The sequence below is a fragment of the Mirounga leonina genome, unplaced genomic scaffold (assembly GCF_011800145.1).
Source record: "Mirounga leonina isolate KUSES-001 unplaced genomic scaffold, KU_Mleo_1.0 Mir_168, whole genome shotgun sequence".
Lineage (NCBI taxonomy): Eukaryota > Metazoa > Chordata > Mammalia > Carnivora > Phocidae > Mirounga > Mirounga leonina.
Window position 1 is genome coordinate 16,216,727 of NW_023270426.1, and position 16,937 is coordinate 16,233,663.

General features: G+C 36.8%; 1 protein-coding gene across 7 annotated transcripts in view; it reads right to left on the reverse strand.

Moving 5' to 3' along the window:
* RAPGEF6 (Rap guanine nucleotide exchange factor 6) overlaps nucleotides 1-16,937 on the reverse strand; it is a 202,570-nt gene that overhangs the window by 52,071 nt on the left and 133,562 nt on the right. For all 7 annotated transcript variants that reach the window (XM_035014063.1, XM_035014064.1, XM_035014065.1 and 4 more), the window contains 2 exons: nucleotides 7,012-7,252; nucleotides 296-453 (listed from right to left, as the gene is read on the reverse strand). In XM_035014063.1, coding sequence (XP_034869954.1) covers nucleotides 296-453; nucleotides 7,012-7,252 — 399 coding nt within the window. The remainder of the gene's footprint in view (nucleotides 1-295; nucleotides 454-7,011; nucleotides 7,253-16,937) is intronic.

Consider the following 16,937-nt stretch of genomic DNA (forward strand, 5'->3'; position numbering starts at 1 on the left):
CTCGCTTCTTGACTGAGAAGGAGCATCCCTGCTTTCATTCCACTGCCCTAAGGGTTACCAAAAGATACCTAAATGCAATCTCTTTTTTATGTACTTCTATTTCATATTGTAGCAAGTACCATTCCAGCTTATACAAAAAGACACAATATTCTCTTTAGATTTTTGCAGTAAGTCATAACCTTGAGATAAGAGAAGAGGGATTCAAGCAAATCTACTATTTGATACACAAGGCTCAACCACCTAATTTGTCACTTTAGTACCAATATGGCTATATGAAATCACAAACAAAAATTACCTGAAGGATTAGAAAAATCCAACATGCTGGTGGTAGGCTGCAGGAGATCAGGGCTGCTGGATGAGAGTGTTCCAGGAATAGGCATTATAGCCAGACTATGCCTGCAGTGCCTTGTTCCTACAATGCTGTCATCTTGTGACTGGCTCAGGCCTCCGTCACTTCAAAATAATGGCACAAAAAGTATTTGAGAATTCTGAATGGCAAACGTTTCTTTCCTCTGTATACTGAGGCATAGTAAGACCAATTCAAAGTGGTGACTTAAAAAATTATATAGATTACAGCAGTTAAAAAAATAGGACAACTATAATAATGAAGACACTCAAAATTTACTTACGCTAAAAATTTAACTTATACATCTAAGTAATTCTACTACATCATAAAAAAAGTCATACTGAGTTTCTGTTGGTTTTGGTAGAGAAATTAAGCCTGAATGTTTAGGGAGCCTTTAAGATCATCCAGTTTTGGCAGACACTAATATATGTATCCAACAATGTATAACCACACCATAGCAATCTCAACATATTAGGTTTGTGATCTTCTGGGCAAAGGACTGTTGGGTCTAAACCCAAACCAAAAAAAACCCAGCAGGTTGTAGAAAACAAAGGGGCCAGGTCCAAGTGACAAAGTAAGAGAAGTCTTTAAACATATGAACAATCTGAGAACTGCCCAAACCAGTGATAATGTGGAAAAGATAACAGGAAGATGGAACACAGAAGAATAGTGAACACTGGGTACACGTGACAAGTAGAAAGAAGAAAAAGAGGACCACAAATCAAAATAGAGAAAAAAGAATTTTACAGTCTTTTAAGTTTATTCTAAGGCCACATTATTTCTTGTGTGATATCTCAAGTCTTAATTATTTGGCTATTCCCTAGATGAGAACATCAAAACCATAGCAGAAAGCAAGTCATCTAAAGTTAATTCCCCTCAAAGGTTTCAAAAATATCAATTAAATGGCCATATTTAAGCAAATAAAACATCCCTCTTTTAAACTACACTACTTTAAAGGTTGAGAAGCCAGCCCCCAACCCAGCAGGGGTGTGGGACCCGGGATCCAATTTATGGCTTCCTGCCTGGCTCCAGAGGGCACAACAACCTCCTAGGCCTGTTTTCTAGGCTTCTGAGAAAGCACAGGACGAGCAAGACCTGCCACAGTGCACCTGTACCTTCTCAGGCCCCAGAGAGGCTCTGGGCTTGAAGACCGGGAAAGGGGGAAGGGAGTGTCTTCCTTACTTGGGAAGTCAGCATAAGGCCTAGCAAGGCCACCGTGACTCCACACCCCAGAATTTCATTCATTACAGATAATAGCTGCACTACTGCCAAATGACCTTATAATAACCCTGTGTACCTTTGAAAAGATTTATGGTTTTGAATTACTGCTTTTAATAACATTTGTTATATTTAGGTTATACTTAATGAGAAAAATACTTTAAAGGTGTTACACAGGCAGCTCTAAATCCATCTAAGAGAAAAAATTAAAAGAAACTTAACTCTGTCATTTAAACTTTAGATACCCCAAAAAGTCCTACAAAACATAGGATAAATGAAGCAGTCCTATACAAACACAGGACAGCAATGAAAAAGATTTCCATTAGCATCAACGACCAAAACACCATTTATTTCTAAGAGTTAAATCAATCCTTTAGGTTAACATTAATTCTCATCTGTTTTATTCAATGTAGTATTCTATCCAGTTACCTGTTACACATACAGAGGTATCAAAGAATACTTACCTGTTACCATGGAATGGATTAAATGAGTGGTATGGGATACATCCAGAATATGTTAGGAGTAAAAAATAGGACTTAGGCAGATTAGGGAACTATGCCAGATGAAGTGCAGAGGACAGTTAAATAAACAGCTAAAGGATGGCTAACAGCCACACAAGGAAGACAGAGCTAGGACAAGCAAGACTGCAGAGGAGTGAGGAAAAAGCATGAAGACATGGAAGGGAACAAAAGTAAGTGTTTCAAGAGCCAGCTATGCATATAAACTTGGGTTATTAGCTATGTGACCTCAAGGAAATTTCTCTGTTTCTGGACCTTGGTTTCCTCATCTACAAATGTGACTTTCTCCCCCAGGGCTGCCTTAAGGATTAAATTAGGTTATGGAGGTGAATATTTTGGCACAGAGGAAAATACAATTCTAATTTTTAAGAAGACAGTAAAGTACTTTTACTAAAATTAAGAAAGAACAGTACAAACCTAGAAAGGATTTTAAGCAATTCGTATTGAAAAACAGAGAAGGCAGGGTGAATATAACAGGCACTATAGAAACAGGAAGAATTACCTGGGGAGAGAAGGCAGTCTAATCCGACAGAAATAAAGCTAAGGAAATACAATATCTGATAAGGAATTTGTGCTTATGTTAAATTGGTTCCTTATAATTTGGTGTGCATTGCTAAAGATCAGAGCTAAATGTTTTAAGGTTAGGTATGAGAACAAAAGGAAGGTGGCTTTCACAGAAACTGTACTTATAGCTTTGTAATCTGCAACAATTTAAATTACATGGAAAATATTTTTAAATATAACAGGCTTTCCAATTTAACGGACTCGTGAAAACAAATCTGCCTATTTTTGAACACAGAGGGTCAAGTAACTGAATCCAAAGAAGCAAACTGTTAAAAAGGTTAGCCCGTCCTATTAAAAATCACAGTAGAAGCAACTTTAACAATGTTAAAAAGTTATAATTTTCTATTAAAGGGAACTGGCTGTATTAGTTGCATTAAGATGGAATTCAACATGGAGACTAAGAAAAGTGCATGAAACACTAGAAGTCCTTATCTCTCCTACTGATATTATTTAACATTACCTCTGCTTTTTAATAAGCAAAGACAGTACACTGTACAGATATAATAATGTAAAGCTGGTTACAAATTCATGGTAATTAAGGTGTGAGCATGTATAAATGAAAACTATACTAATGTCATGTACAACTCATGCTATGACATGAATGAAACAGTATCTAATTAGCAAAATATCCATGCTTTTTTGGAAGCTGAACTGATAAAGCCCATTTGCAAATAATTATGTCATTTCTTACCAAAACAGTCTCCTGAGAAGATGATGCAGTAACAGAAACAAGACAGTTTTGAAAAAATTCCTCAATAATTCCCCAACACTAAATTTACTTAGAATAAAATTGTATTTTAGTTTCACATTATGAAACTAAAAAGGCTATGTAAATATCAATATGCAAATAAAAAATAATTCCAATATTAAAAGCAAACAGAGTATGCTGACAAAAGATAGTGAGAAAAAGTAATTTCTGATAAGCAAACAAGACAGTCTACTTCTGGGACTGTTACAAAGAATAATACGAAGCTGTTACTTAGGCAATTTGTGATTTAAAAAAACCTAAAAGCTGAGTGATTTAAAAAAAATAGGACATCAGATTTCCTAAATGTGAAATATTCTCAAGTCAATACACTGCTATGTCTTTCACAGAGGTTATTAAAATTAGCAAATTTTTTCCACTTGTAATTTTCAGGATAATTCTTTCATTTTAAAATTATGTCACGGTTAGGGATTTGGGGAATTATCTATTCTCATCTCAACTATTTGTTCCTGCCTTCCTTTCATAATTCTTTTGCCTATCTGACAGATGTAGATACTCTTTCTTCCAGTATTTCTAAGAATGAGTGCTGCAAAAGGCAGAGACCAAGCACCCCTTCCAAAGAGCCTGACACACAGGAGACTGTCAGGATTGTGGGATTAAATTCATTAAAGTTTTTTTCTCACTTAAAAAATATTCAAAGTAGAAAAATTTAAAAATACAATGAACAAGCAAGGAAAAGAAAATTATGTGTAACACCACATCCTAGAGAAAATCACAATCAACATTTTCTCTTCTAGTTACTTTTACAGAATATAGCACAATCTATTTAACTAATCTCTTATAGCTGGACATCTAGGGTATTTCCTTTTTTGTTTCATTACAGATAATACTACTATGAGTAGTATTATCTGTATATAAATCTTCACCTAATTATTAGAAATGGAATTAATGACTCAAAGGTATGAACGTTTTTAAAACTCTCAATAAAAAAATGCCCAAATGCTTTATGGAAAGGTTACATCATTTCATATTTCCACAGCTGTCTGAGCTATCTATTTGATGTTATCAATTGGGGCCCTGACTATTCTCTTGTCAATCTATGATGAAACAAATGGTCCCCTGTTTTAAAAATAAATTGTGTATCCTTGATTACTATTGATGCAGCACAGATGATTCATGTTCTCTGTCTATTTTTCCATTGAAGTTTCAGTGATTTTTTTGTTTATTAAGTTACCTGAAAGTGCCAAGAAATAGATACATTCATTCTCAAAGCCGCTAAGCAACCAGTTTGACAAATCAGTTCTTTACGCAAAACAGGCTGCAGCAGCAGAGAACCTTTATGATTTCTATTAAAATAACCTGTTGGTTTTTGTGGGTTTTTTTGGCATTTATATGTCTGAAATTATTAGCATTTTACTTCACTGAAACATATTTAGAAGAGATAGTTTAATATTAACTTCTGAAGTGCAGTGTTTTATTAATGTTTTGCATTCACAGCCAACAGTCTCCTATTGGCACAAGAAACTCAATACATCACTAAATGAAAAAAAAATTCCCTTCTCAGTTAACCATTTCTACTAGATCTTTCATTTTAGGGGGTTACCAATATAAAGAAATAACGCTTGAAAATACTCAAATGACTGCTCCTGGCTACATTAATTTCCATGACTCCCACTGTAACCAAAGAGAGAATCCAAGCGTAAAACCAGTTCCCACTCCCTGAAGGAGATACTGTGGAGATGAGTTAGCTGCCTGAAACTTGAATACAGCTGGTTGGAATCTGACTCTAAAAAGCTATAGTCAGTTACAATCACTATTCTCTGGTTCTAGAGAACACATGTCACAATTATACCACTGTTCAAAAATGAAAACCAGTTAAAGGAGATATATGTATTCTACACCAAATCCACCAGGGTTTCTAGCAATGGGACTCAGGGCATTACCTCCTGAGAACTCCCTTTGCGAACTCTTTTCTGCCTTCTGGTCCTCCATTCACTTCCCTTTTGCTCATTGCCTTCCTGCAGACTTGTGGTCATCCAAAACTGTCTGCCATCTTTACACTGTGAGCTAGCCCCACGTATATTCTCCTTAATTCTCACTTATGAGAGTAACACTTTTCTTACAGTGTTTGCTGTCCTGCTGTCACACTACAGTATGCTCAATATTAAAAGAACTTCGGCCATTTTAAAATTATCATTTTTATAAAACTACTTGCCTCAAGGAGAGCAGTCACTAAGAAACAATGGGTAGTAGACTTTGTAGAAATGAGTGACATTAAGAACAGAGCTCGGGATATGTCAATTCTCTGTGAGCCCCAAATTAAATGAAGAACAAATATGTTTCCTGACTGGAAGTAAGAACTCAAAAAGAAGAGCATTTTCTGATCAGGCAACCTTTGAGATTTTGAACTTTAAAAAAGTTGAGAGTTGACATTTACCTATTTCCAAGTTGCCTCCTAATTAGTGTCCTTGCTATTACTACTACACTTGTGCTGCACATTCAACCCCAAACCACCAAATACAACTAACAGAGCGTCTATGGCTCCCTCCTATGACATGATGAAGTCCGCATCTTTAGCATAATATTCAAAGTCCTTCATAACGTAGCACTTACCTAACTCTCCTGCTTCATCTCTAGATGTACACACACAAATATACTCTACCTCACCTACCAAGCTTGTTCCTTCTGCCTTTGTACATATCAAAACATTTATCACTCTGTAATGTCTGCTTTCCCTATTTAGATCATCAACTCTTGGGAAAACAAGAAACTTGCTCTATCTTTGTACAGTTCTACATTTGGACACTGTGCCTAAGTGTATAATAAGTGTGTGGAAAATAAAGGGTTCGTGATATGAATTCCTTAGAGGTAGGGACTACCTCTTTTTAGCTCTATAATTATCACTGGGCATAGTGCTAGGAAGCATCAGGAGCCAAATAAATATTTCCTTTGAGTACGTTTTGCTTGAATATTCTTTTTTCTCTTTCATTCACTGTCTTAAATTATTCAACAAATATCGAGTACCTACTATGTGCTAAGTACTGAACTTGCTTAGAACTTCTGTGATTGGCTTTAAGAAGCAGATAATGTAAAATAAATAGATATAATATATGCTAGACTCTTTCCCAGTCGTGACACTTTAGTGAACTGATTTCCTAAGTATTTTACAGACCTCAATTTACTTTTAAAATCTCAAAGTTTCATTCAGTTTTGGTGACATCTCAATTTAGAAACAGGAACAGATTTGATTAAAAAGGTCATTTAGAATTCAGGAAGGAATAAATAGTACAGTAAGAGAAAGATGATTTAAAAGACAAAAAAGCTAGTATCAGCAAATGTATCCCCAAGATGTCCAAATTTATAGATCAAAGGACTGAAATTAGACCAAAAACACACCAGAAAAGATTTCATAAAATAAAGGGCAGTCTTTCCTAAAATTCAAAACAAAGCTACTGGAAAAACATATAATCTAGCACTGGTAACGTCACAGAAACGATGGAAAGATACTGAGAATTTATTTTCTTATTTATGGGTTACTCACAGATTTTATGATGCACTGGTTGTATAAAAACCAAAACTGACCCCAAATTCCCTTCCCCCAGATAAAATTTTACAGGCAATAGGAAAAGGCCTACATGACGAAGATTAGCGTTACCTACCTAAACAGTTTTGGAGGTAAGATACTAAACCGTGTTTTATCCAAAATTTTCCTGATTTTGTTTCTTCCACCTGAAACAGTGTTTGCTTTTATTTTCTTATTTCCTTTCTCCTGTGATGTGTGTTCAATATCTCCTGGTACATCCTGGATTGAATGGCGATTACTTTTTTTTTCAGCAATTTTAGGAATATGAGGAATACCAGATTTTTCTTGTTCAGTCCTACTAAGTAACTCTTTGAACACTGTGGAAATAAATAAATAAACTTGTCATTTCTTTTCTTCTCATTAACAAGATTTTATAGGAACAACAAATTTGAAAGATAAACAGTCACTTTCTACTACTTGGCCTTGCAGACTCATTCATTAAACATTATGAAATTTATACCCTTCCTTCATCAGCCATATCCACTTGTCTCTTCAGTTTTTTAAGACTTTAAGTCATCTCTATACCCAACTTGGGGTTCAAACCCATGACCCTGAGATCAAGAGTCATGTGCTCTACCAAATGAATCAGCCAGGCACCCCTAAGAATATATTCCAATTTTTTAAAAAGTAGGCTTCATGTCCAGCTTGGGGTTCGAACTCATGACCCTGAGAATAAAGAGTTGCATGCTCTACCAATGAGCCAGTGAGGCACCCCTCTCTTCAGTTTTTATAACTAACCATACTTCTGATACTGTCCAAAAGTGGTAAAAGAAAGTCACTGGCAAAAATGGAACAGAAGTGGGCAGGTAGCATGTTTGGAAAGTCCAGGGCTTCCTATTTACCAATAATTGCTATGTAATAATAATAAGCAATAAAATTGCTAATCAACTCAGATCTTATAGAAACAAGTATTTAGATTTTATTATTTACATGTTATTCCTTATCATAACATATAACATTTGAGATGAGATAGAAGTACTGCAGTCAGGTTCAGTTTTGTAAAATTTAGCCAATTAAAAAAAAATAGTTTGGCTGGACCTGTTTTTACCAGAGATAAACAGTACTAAATTTAATAATGACAATTTCCTCAAGATCACATTTATGAGAATTCTGTCACTGTTTACTCAGCTAATAAACACTCACTACAGTGGTTTGAAGCAAACAACTAATTATTCTTAGGTAACTTCATGTTAACAGGAAGACTGATGAGTTATTTCATCCTTAAGGAAAAGTGAAAGCACATTGGAAGAATTGCCTGTCTCACAATCTCTTTGCCTAGATCAGATTTTCACCTTGTGAGAGGGGCTATATCTCCTTGGGATCAGGTGAAAAAAAGACTAATCTGTGTAAGACTTTGTATCTAGTAACTACATAACTAGTATAATTAGTAATTAGTGTCACCTTTCCCAGTTAGGATAACCTATATTACCTACGTTTCATTAACTAATGTCATGAAAAAATTTTTTTGTTGTTTTAAATATGTATTCTTAAATAAGATCAACTACTAAAGGGAAAAAACAAACAAACAAACAAAAACCTAAAAAGATTAATGCTAACACAGAAAGTAACCCCTTCCTAAAAACTCATGGTGTCTGGGAGGGTCTGAATCAAAGAAAAATGAAGCTACATATTCTTGAATATGCAGGTCTTCAGAAGGTATAGCTTTGAGTAGTACTACTTGGTACCTTTATAGAAGAAAAGCTGTAAATTGTATAAATATGCCCACTGAAAACAGAGAACTGTGATCTTTTTTTGTTGTTCTGGGGATAACTCAACAGTTTCCTTCAACATCAAAGGAGTTACAAGTAAGATTCCAAAAGACAAAGGCTTAAAAATTAACGCATTACAACATAAAATAGCTTGGTATTCAGTTGTAGAAGTGGACCATCTTGAAAGTTTCAACCAGGATGATATTACACCAAAGCATATATATATTTTTTTTACACCAAAGCATATTGAAAGTTTATGAAAAGCACGTTTTCTGCCTTCAAAATAATGGGAAATCTTTAGAAGCCACCTTGTAAAGATATTTTGCTTGATTATAAAGCAATAAATTCCTTTTACTTTCCTTTGAAAATTATGCTTTATTTTAAGCCATGTGGTAAAGGTAAAAATGCCTTTTTGAGCTAAAACTGATATGCAGTCATGCATAAAAATATTTACTGACCTATGAAGAACATATGTTAGGCAGATTCCCCCTGCTGTAGAACAGGAAGTTTAAGATACATGGCACAAAAAGAACATAATCTAAGGGATTAAGATAGCAGGAAAGGGAAAATCCTCCCTAATTAAGTCACTGTGTAAGAAGAGTTCAGTAAGGTGAGTAGATTTTAACTAGGCAAAGGGAGGGGAAGGAGGAATGACGCTAGGTAGAGGAAATCTCAAGTTCCAAGTCCCTGTCGCAAAAGGAAACTTAAAGAAAATTAAGATGACTGGGGAACAAGGTAGACGAGGGGCCTAAAAATGCTATGGTGAGGTGTCTGAATTTCCTATGAAGAGCAACAGGAAATCTTTAAATGGGCCTCAGATATTCCTGCCTGTGGTGTACATTAAGGCAACTCAAGAGCATACAAAAAAGTTTATATCCTCGCTGGACCTGTGTATAATAAAACTGTAGAGATTCTGATTTATAGATGAAGAGAAAAATAGTGAATTTTAAAAATTAGTTAAGATTCAGGACAAAAATTAATAGAAAGTGAGTAAATGTAATTACAATGCCATTAAAGAGCAATATTAAATATATGAATCAGAAATGAAGGTGCCCGATAATCATAAATCTGATTAAAGATTAAAAATTTCTCAGTCTCTACATATATGTATGTACGTTTACACACTTACACACACACACACACAACACACCACAAGCATACAAAGTCAAAAGACAACTTGGGGAAATATCTGTTACCTTTAAGGCTAAAAAGCTACTGTCCTTTTTTTATAACACATTCACACAAATCAATGAAAAATAAGACTGTGTGAAAAAGAAATGGTAACATGTAAAATAGGTGCTCAACTTCTCTCATCATGAAATATGCATCACTGATGGATTCCCTGGGGAATTCTACCAAACATTCAAAGAAGTAATACCTATTCTCCTGAAGCTGTTTCAAAAAATAGAAACAGAAGGAAAGCTTCCAGACTCATTCTATGAGGCCAGCATTACCTTAATCCCCCAATCAGGCAAAGACCCCCATCAAAAAAGAGAATTTCAGACCGATATCCCTGATGAATATGGATTCCAAAATCCTCAACCAAATCCTAGCTAACAGGATCCAACAATACATTAAAAGGATCATCCACCACGACCAAGTGGGATTTATCCCCGGGATGCAAGGGTGGTTCAACATTCGCAAATCAATGTGATAGAACACATTAATAACAAGAGAGAGAAGAATCATATGGTCTTCTCAATTGATGCAGAAAAAGCATTTGACAAAATACAGCATCCTTTCCTGATTAAAACTCTTCAGACTACAGGAATAGAGGGAACATTCCTCAAGTTCATAAAATCCATCTATGAAAAACCCACAGCGAATATCATCCTCAATGGGGAAAAGCTGAGAGCCTTTCCCTTAAGATCAGGAACATAACAAGGATGCCTACTCCTGCCACTATTGTTCAACATAGTACTAGAAGTCCTAGCAACAGCAACCAGACAACAAAAAGAAATAAAAATTATTCAAAATGGCAAAGAAGTCGTCAAATTCTCTCTCTTCGCAGATGACATGATACTTTATAGGGAAAACCCAAAAGACTCCACCCCCAAATTACTAGAACTCATACAGCAATTCAGTAATGTGGCAGGATACAAAATCAATGCACAGAAATCAGCTGCTTTCTTACACACTAACAATGCAACTGTGGAAAGAGAAATTAGAGAAACGATTACATTTATAATAGCACCAAAAACCATAAGATACCTCAGAATAAACCTAACCAAAGAGGTGAAGGGTTTAGACTCTAGGAACTACAAAACACTCATGAAAGAAACTGAAGAAGACACAAAAAGATGGAAAAATATTCCATGCTCATGGATCGGAAGAATAAACATTGTTAAAATGTCTATGCTACCCAGAGCAATCTATACCCTCCACGCCATCACGATCAAAATTCCAATGACATTTTTCAAAGTGCTGAAACAAACAATCCTAAAATTTGTATGGAATCAGAAAAGACCCTGAAATCACCAAGGAAATGTTGAAAAAGAAAAACAGAACTGGGGGCATCAACGCTGCCTGATTTCAAGCTATATTACAAAGCAGTGATCACCAAGACAGCATGGTACTGGCACAAAAACAGACATATAGACCAATGGAACAGAATAGGGAGCTCAGATTTGGACCCTCAACTCTATGGTCAAGTAATCTTCGACAAAGCAGGAAAAAATATGCAATGGAAAAAAGACGGTCTCTTCAATAAATAGTGCTGGGAAAACTGGACAGCTATATACAGAAGAATGAAACTTGGCCATTCTCTAATACCATACACAAAAATAAACTCAAAATGGATGAAAGACGTCAATGTGAGACAGGAATCCATCAAAATCCTAGAGGAGAACATAGGCAGTAACCTCTTTGACATCGCCCACAGCAACTTCTTTCAAGATACATCTCCAAAGGCTAGTGAAGCAAAAGCAAAAATGAACTTTTGGGACTTCATCAAGATAAAAAGCTTCTGCACAGCAAAGGAAACAGTCAACAAAGAGGCAACCCACAGAATGGGAGAAGATATTTGCAAATGACACTACAGATAAAGGGCTGGTATCCAAGATCTATAAAGAACTTCTCAAACTCAACACCCAAAAAACAAATAATCAAGTCAAAGAATGGGCAGAAGATATGAACAGACACTTCTCTAAAGAAGACATACAAATGGGCGCCTGGGTGGCTCAGTTGGTTAAGCGACTGCCTTTGGCTCAGGTCATGATCCTGGAGTCCCAGGATCGAGTCCCGCATCGGGCTCCCTGCTCGGCAGGGAGTCTCCTTCTCCCTCTGACCCTCCCCTCTCTCATGATCTCTCTCTCTCATTCTTTCTCTCAAATAAATAAAATCTTTAAAAAAAAAAAAAAAAAGACATACAAATGGCTAACAGACACATGAAAAAATGTTCATCATCATTAGCCATCAGGGAAATTCAAATCAAAACCACATTGAGATACCACCTTACACCGTAAGAATGGCAAAAATTGACAAGGCAAGAAATGACAAATGTTACAGAGGTTGTGGAGAAAGGGGAACCCTCTTACACTGTTGGTGGGAATGCAAGTTGCTACAGCCACTTTGGAAAACAGTGTGGAGATTCCTCAAAAAATTAAAAACAGAGCTACCCTATGACCCAGCAATTGCACTACTCGGTATTTACCCCAAAGACACAGATGTAGTGAAAAGAAGGGCCATATGCACCCCAATGTTCATAGCAGCAATGTCCACAATAGCCAAACTGTGGAAAGAGCTGAGATGCCCTTCAACAGATGAATGGATAAAAAAAAATGTGGTCCATATACACAATGGAATATTACTCAGCCATCAGAAAGGATGAATACCCAACTTTTACATCAACATGGATGGGACTGGAGGAGATTATGCTAAGTGAAGTAATTCAAGCAGAGAAAGTCAATTATCATATGGTTTCACTTATTTGTGGAACGTAAGGAATAGCATGGAGGACATTAGGAGAAGGAAGGGAAAAATGGGGGGGTGGGAATTGGAGGGAGAGATGAACCATGAGAGACTATGGACTCTGAGAAACAAACAGGGCTTTAGAGGGAAGTGGGGAGGGGGGATTGGTTACCCCGATGATGGGTATTAAGGAGGGAACGTACTGCATGGAGCACTGGGTGTTGTACGAAAACAATGAATCGTGGATCACTGCATCAAAAACTGGTGATGTATTATATGGTGACTAACATAATAAAATAAAATTTTAAAAAATGTGCATCAATAACCATAAAGTTGATTATACCCACGGCAGCAGCATTCTTATACGATGGTAAATAAAAGTGTGTGTAGATTGGGATAAACTTTTGGAAAGTCAAAGTGCAGTATTGTCAAAATTAATTCCACTATGAGAAATTTATCTTACAGGTATATCTACATAAGCATAAAAGTACAAAGGATTTTTATTTCAACACTATAAACAGCAAAAACTAGAAACAACCTAAAACACCCATCAATATCACATTAGTTCAACAGATTATAATAATACTGCAATAGATTTCTATTCAACAATTCACAAGAAATAAATCTTTATCAACTCCTGTGCAAAGACCCAGAATACTGTACACAGTAGGGTCCACTGTATACCTTTCTGTAATGTTTTAATTTTCAAAACATACACATGTATTACTTTTATTAAAACATTAAAATGCTAAGAATTAGTTATCTGAGTGGTGAGATTTTTCAAAGATGTCAGAAAGCTGTGAAAGCTAAGAGGAAGAGATGAGCTAAAATTCCAAGGCAAGAAGATGGTCAACTGAGATTGCCTGTTGTTTTCTTCTCTAAACTCGAAGTGGCAATGAGGTAAAGGGACTCTACTTGAGGGAAAATAATTTCTAAGGGCTTTAAGTACTGGCCTAAAAACTGGAATACAAAGAAGCCCCAAGCAGTGCTGCCTTCCTCCATGGGACATAACTACTCTTAAGACAATGTAGGAGTCTGGGGACTGGTTGGAAATTTTGTATAGTCTCACGGTACTTAGGAGACAAAGTCACACAACAGGGATGGATGTGCAACAAACACATGACATATTTACCTGCTTGGGGAGGGAGGCTCAAAAGCAAAGCTCAAAATCTCTGAAGGGCTGAACTTAAACAACAACAAAAAGACAAAAAGCCACCAGACTCTGAACCAAAAGCCATGCCTTAGGTAGAGATTGGGGGTGAGGGTAGGAGGACAAGGCTGACAAAGCAGAGTACAATTTCCCACAATCTCTCTGTGCTCAGAGACAAAGTTCCATTAGAGATGGGACCTGCATCAAGCACATGACAAATCTCACTCTCAGTTTAAAACGTGGATACATTTTAAGTAATTTTGTAACCCAGCCTCACCCAGCCCAATTCCCCTTACCTTATTTACATGCTTAACCAGAGGAAATGGCAAATCCTTTCTATGAAAAAATATTAATTTCCCTACTTGCTTAGGTTTCTTTATATACGAAGTACAGCATACCAAAAAAAAAAAAAAAAAAATTTGTAAGACACACAAAATAAGACACAATGATAACTGGGAAGGGAGGGGGCACAGAGAATAAAAACCCAATTTTGGAATTAACACACAGAGTTTTGTAATAACCATTATAAATAAATTAAAGAAAATATAGGGAGGAGATCAAATGGATGAAGACATGGTGCAACAGAGAACTGGAATTTATAAAAGAGATTCAAATGGGAATTCCAGAACTAGAAAATTAATTATCTAAAATTAAGTCACTGCATGGATTCAACAGCAGACTGGACACAGAAGAAAATAGGAAAACTGCTTAAACGCAGGTCATTAGAAAATACCCAAACTGAAGCCCAAGTAGGGGAAAAAAACGGAAAGAACAGAACAGACGCTAAGAGATGCATGGGACACACATCTTTTAACACGTAAGTAAAGGATCTCTCACACGGAAAGAAGACATAGTAGCAAAGGCAGTATCTCAAGTCATAATGGCCACAAGATTTCTAAAGCGATGAGACGTCAATGCACAAATTCAAAAGTTCCACCAAGCCCAAACAAAATAGAGAGACTTGTACTAAGGGATCCTTGTTGTAGTTAAAATTGCTCTGAGTCCTGTTTATAAGTTATGGAACATGATGTTATCTGTGTTCAGCTTTCTGTGGGCTGTGGTTCCCGTGTTCAATTTGGAAAGCTTTGGAGTGCTATCTCCATCTGTCTGCTTTGTGCCACTACTCAGTCTGGCACCTGGGCAGAGGTGCGTCTACTGGCATGTCAGTTCTCCAAGTCTCTGGTATGCTAAGTAGGATCACATCCACACAAACAAAGGATGGAGGTGAGCCCAGGATCTCATCAACAACTTTATGGGTTGTCTCCTTCCTCCATCTCAGTTATCAACCTACTATCCTTAGGTTAACCTTCTCAGTCCTCTAGAAATAAACTAATAAACTGCCCACTGTAGCACTTTAGGGGCCAAGGAAGAGGAGGGCAGAGAGTGTGGGAAAACAACAATGAAGTTGGCCTTGCCTTCCTGGAGCCACAGCTCCACTAAAGGGTGAAGAAGGTTCCCCTCCCTCAGAATTCTGGCTTGTGCAACCTTGTGTTGCAGGCTGCTGTCACTGCTACTGGATTACTTGGCGGCTGAGGCCTGACAGAATGGAGAAAAAAAAGAGGGGGAAAAAAAAAACTGTGGGAATTCCCTTTCTTACTCCTCAAATCAGCTTTTTCCTGAATCTTTATTAGTTTGCACACATCCAGGTTTCAGCTTGCCAGCTCAGCTCAGGAGATACTGGATTTAAAAAAAAAAAAAAAAAAGATTAATTCACTGCTGGTAGTGGGACTTTGAATTTTCCAAGTTCTTCAATGGGTGGATCACGATTCTGGCCAGGTTTTATTGTTGATCTTAGTGGGGAAATAAAGGGTGGCATGTGTTTACTCCATCTCACCTGTAAATGGAACTCTTAATTTGATTTTTATCTTCACAGATATAAGACAGTTACCTCACAGTCTGTGTTTGATATTCTGGAGCTCCTCTAGTTCTGTTGGTTGTGGATTACACTGACTTTTAAGAGAGCCTCAAAATCTTTGTTTGCTTGACTCTGTACTTGAAAAATTATTATTACAAATAGGAGGTTACTGCTAGAATCCTCAAAAGAGGATTTTTATGTTCTTTTGCCAGGCACCTGACATCTGGGGCTAGAGACAGGGCCAAAACTTGAGGTCCTTCTGAGCTGTTTAGAGTACAGTCGCATCCTCTTCAGAGTTAGCTGTTCAAGGTCCCAATCCTCAATAAAGGCTGTTATGCGAGAGTGGTCTGGCCCTGGTGGGCTCTCTAAACTAGAAACCTGTAATATTTTATCTAGCAGTTCCTTTTCTCAGCTACAATCTATGGACTGAAAATGTCCATGGGAAAAAAGGCATCCTTTTGGAGTAGTTTCAGTGCAGGGGGAGGAAGGGATGTGACACATGCAGATTTTGTTCTCCTAGCAACTGCAGGATTCCAACTCTTTAGCCTTTTCCTGGGAGTCCATTGCCCAAAAAGGCTGTCTCTTCGGTGCTTTTCTGTACTGGTGAATGTCCCAGAGCACATACAGCTCCAGCTCACCTCTTTCTGGTCTGATTCTCTCTCTGTTCTATGTCAGGTAGTTCTTAGCTCTCTTCTTGAATTTTTATACTTCGTCGTAGCTACTTTTTATATTTAGTCTAACTTTCCTGGTTGTTCTCAGCCAATACTGGAAACAGAATGTTAAAACAAGTTTCTTTAATTCATTTTGCACAGATCTTAGGTGGACCTTTGAATTAGAAGAGTCACATCCTTCTTTCACTCTGGGATAGTCTCTACTACTGTTGCATGAATACTTTGTTCTCCACATTTTCTTTCAGATTTCCTGGAATAATGCTCAATGCTATTTATTGTTGTTGTTCTATAGTCTGGGAGACTTCCTCAACTTTATTACCTACTCCCTCTACAGAATGTTTTTGTCTTTGCTGCCATGTTTTAAGTCACTCTGAGTTCTTTCTTTCTCAGGGACTGTTCCTTTTTTCCTAAATACCCTGTTCTTGTTTTAAGAGATGAATTTTTAAATCTCTCTGAGCACAGTTCTGAAAATGTTTTTCTTCTCTCTTCTTTTAACTATTTTCTCCAGAATCTGTAAGCTTACTTATTAGGTTCCCCACCATGCTTCCTCAATGATCCCGATTCTCCTATGCCTGGCTATCAGTTTTAATTAACACAAAATGACCAAATATGGTCTGCTCTGGTATCATCTAAACAAATCTGTCTTCTGGTCAGTTTTCCTAATTGTAGGTGTTTGTTTCTTTCTCTCTCTCTTTCTTTTAAAAAGAT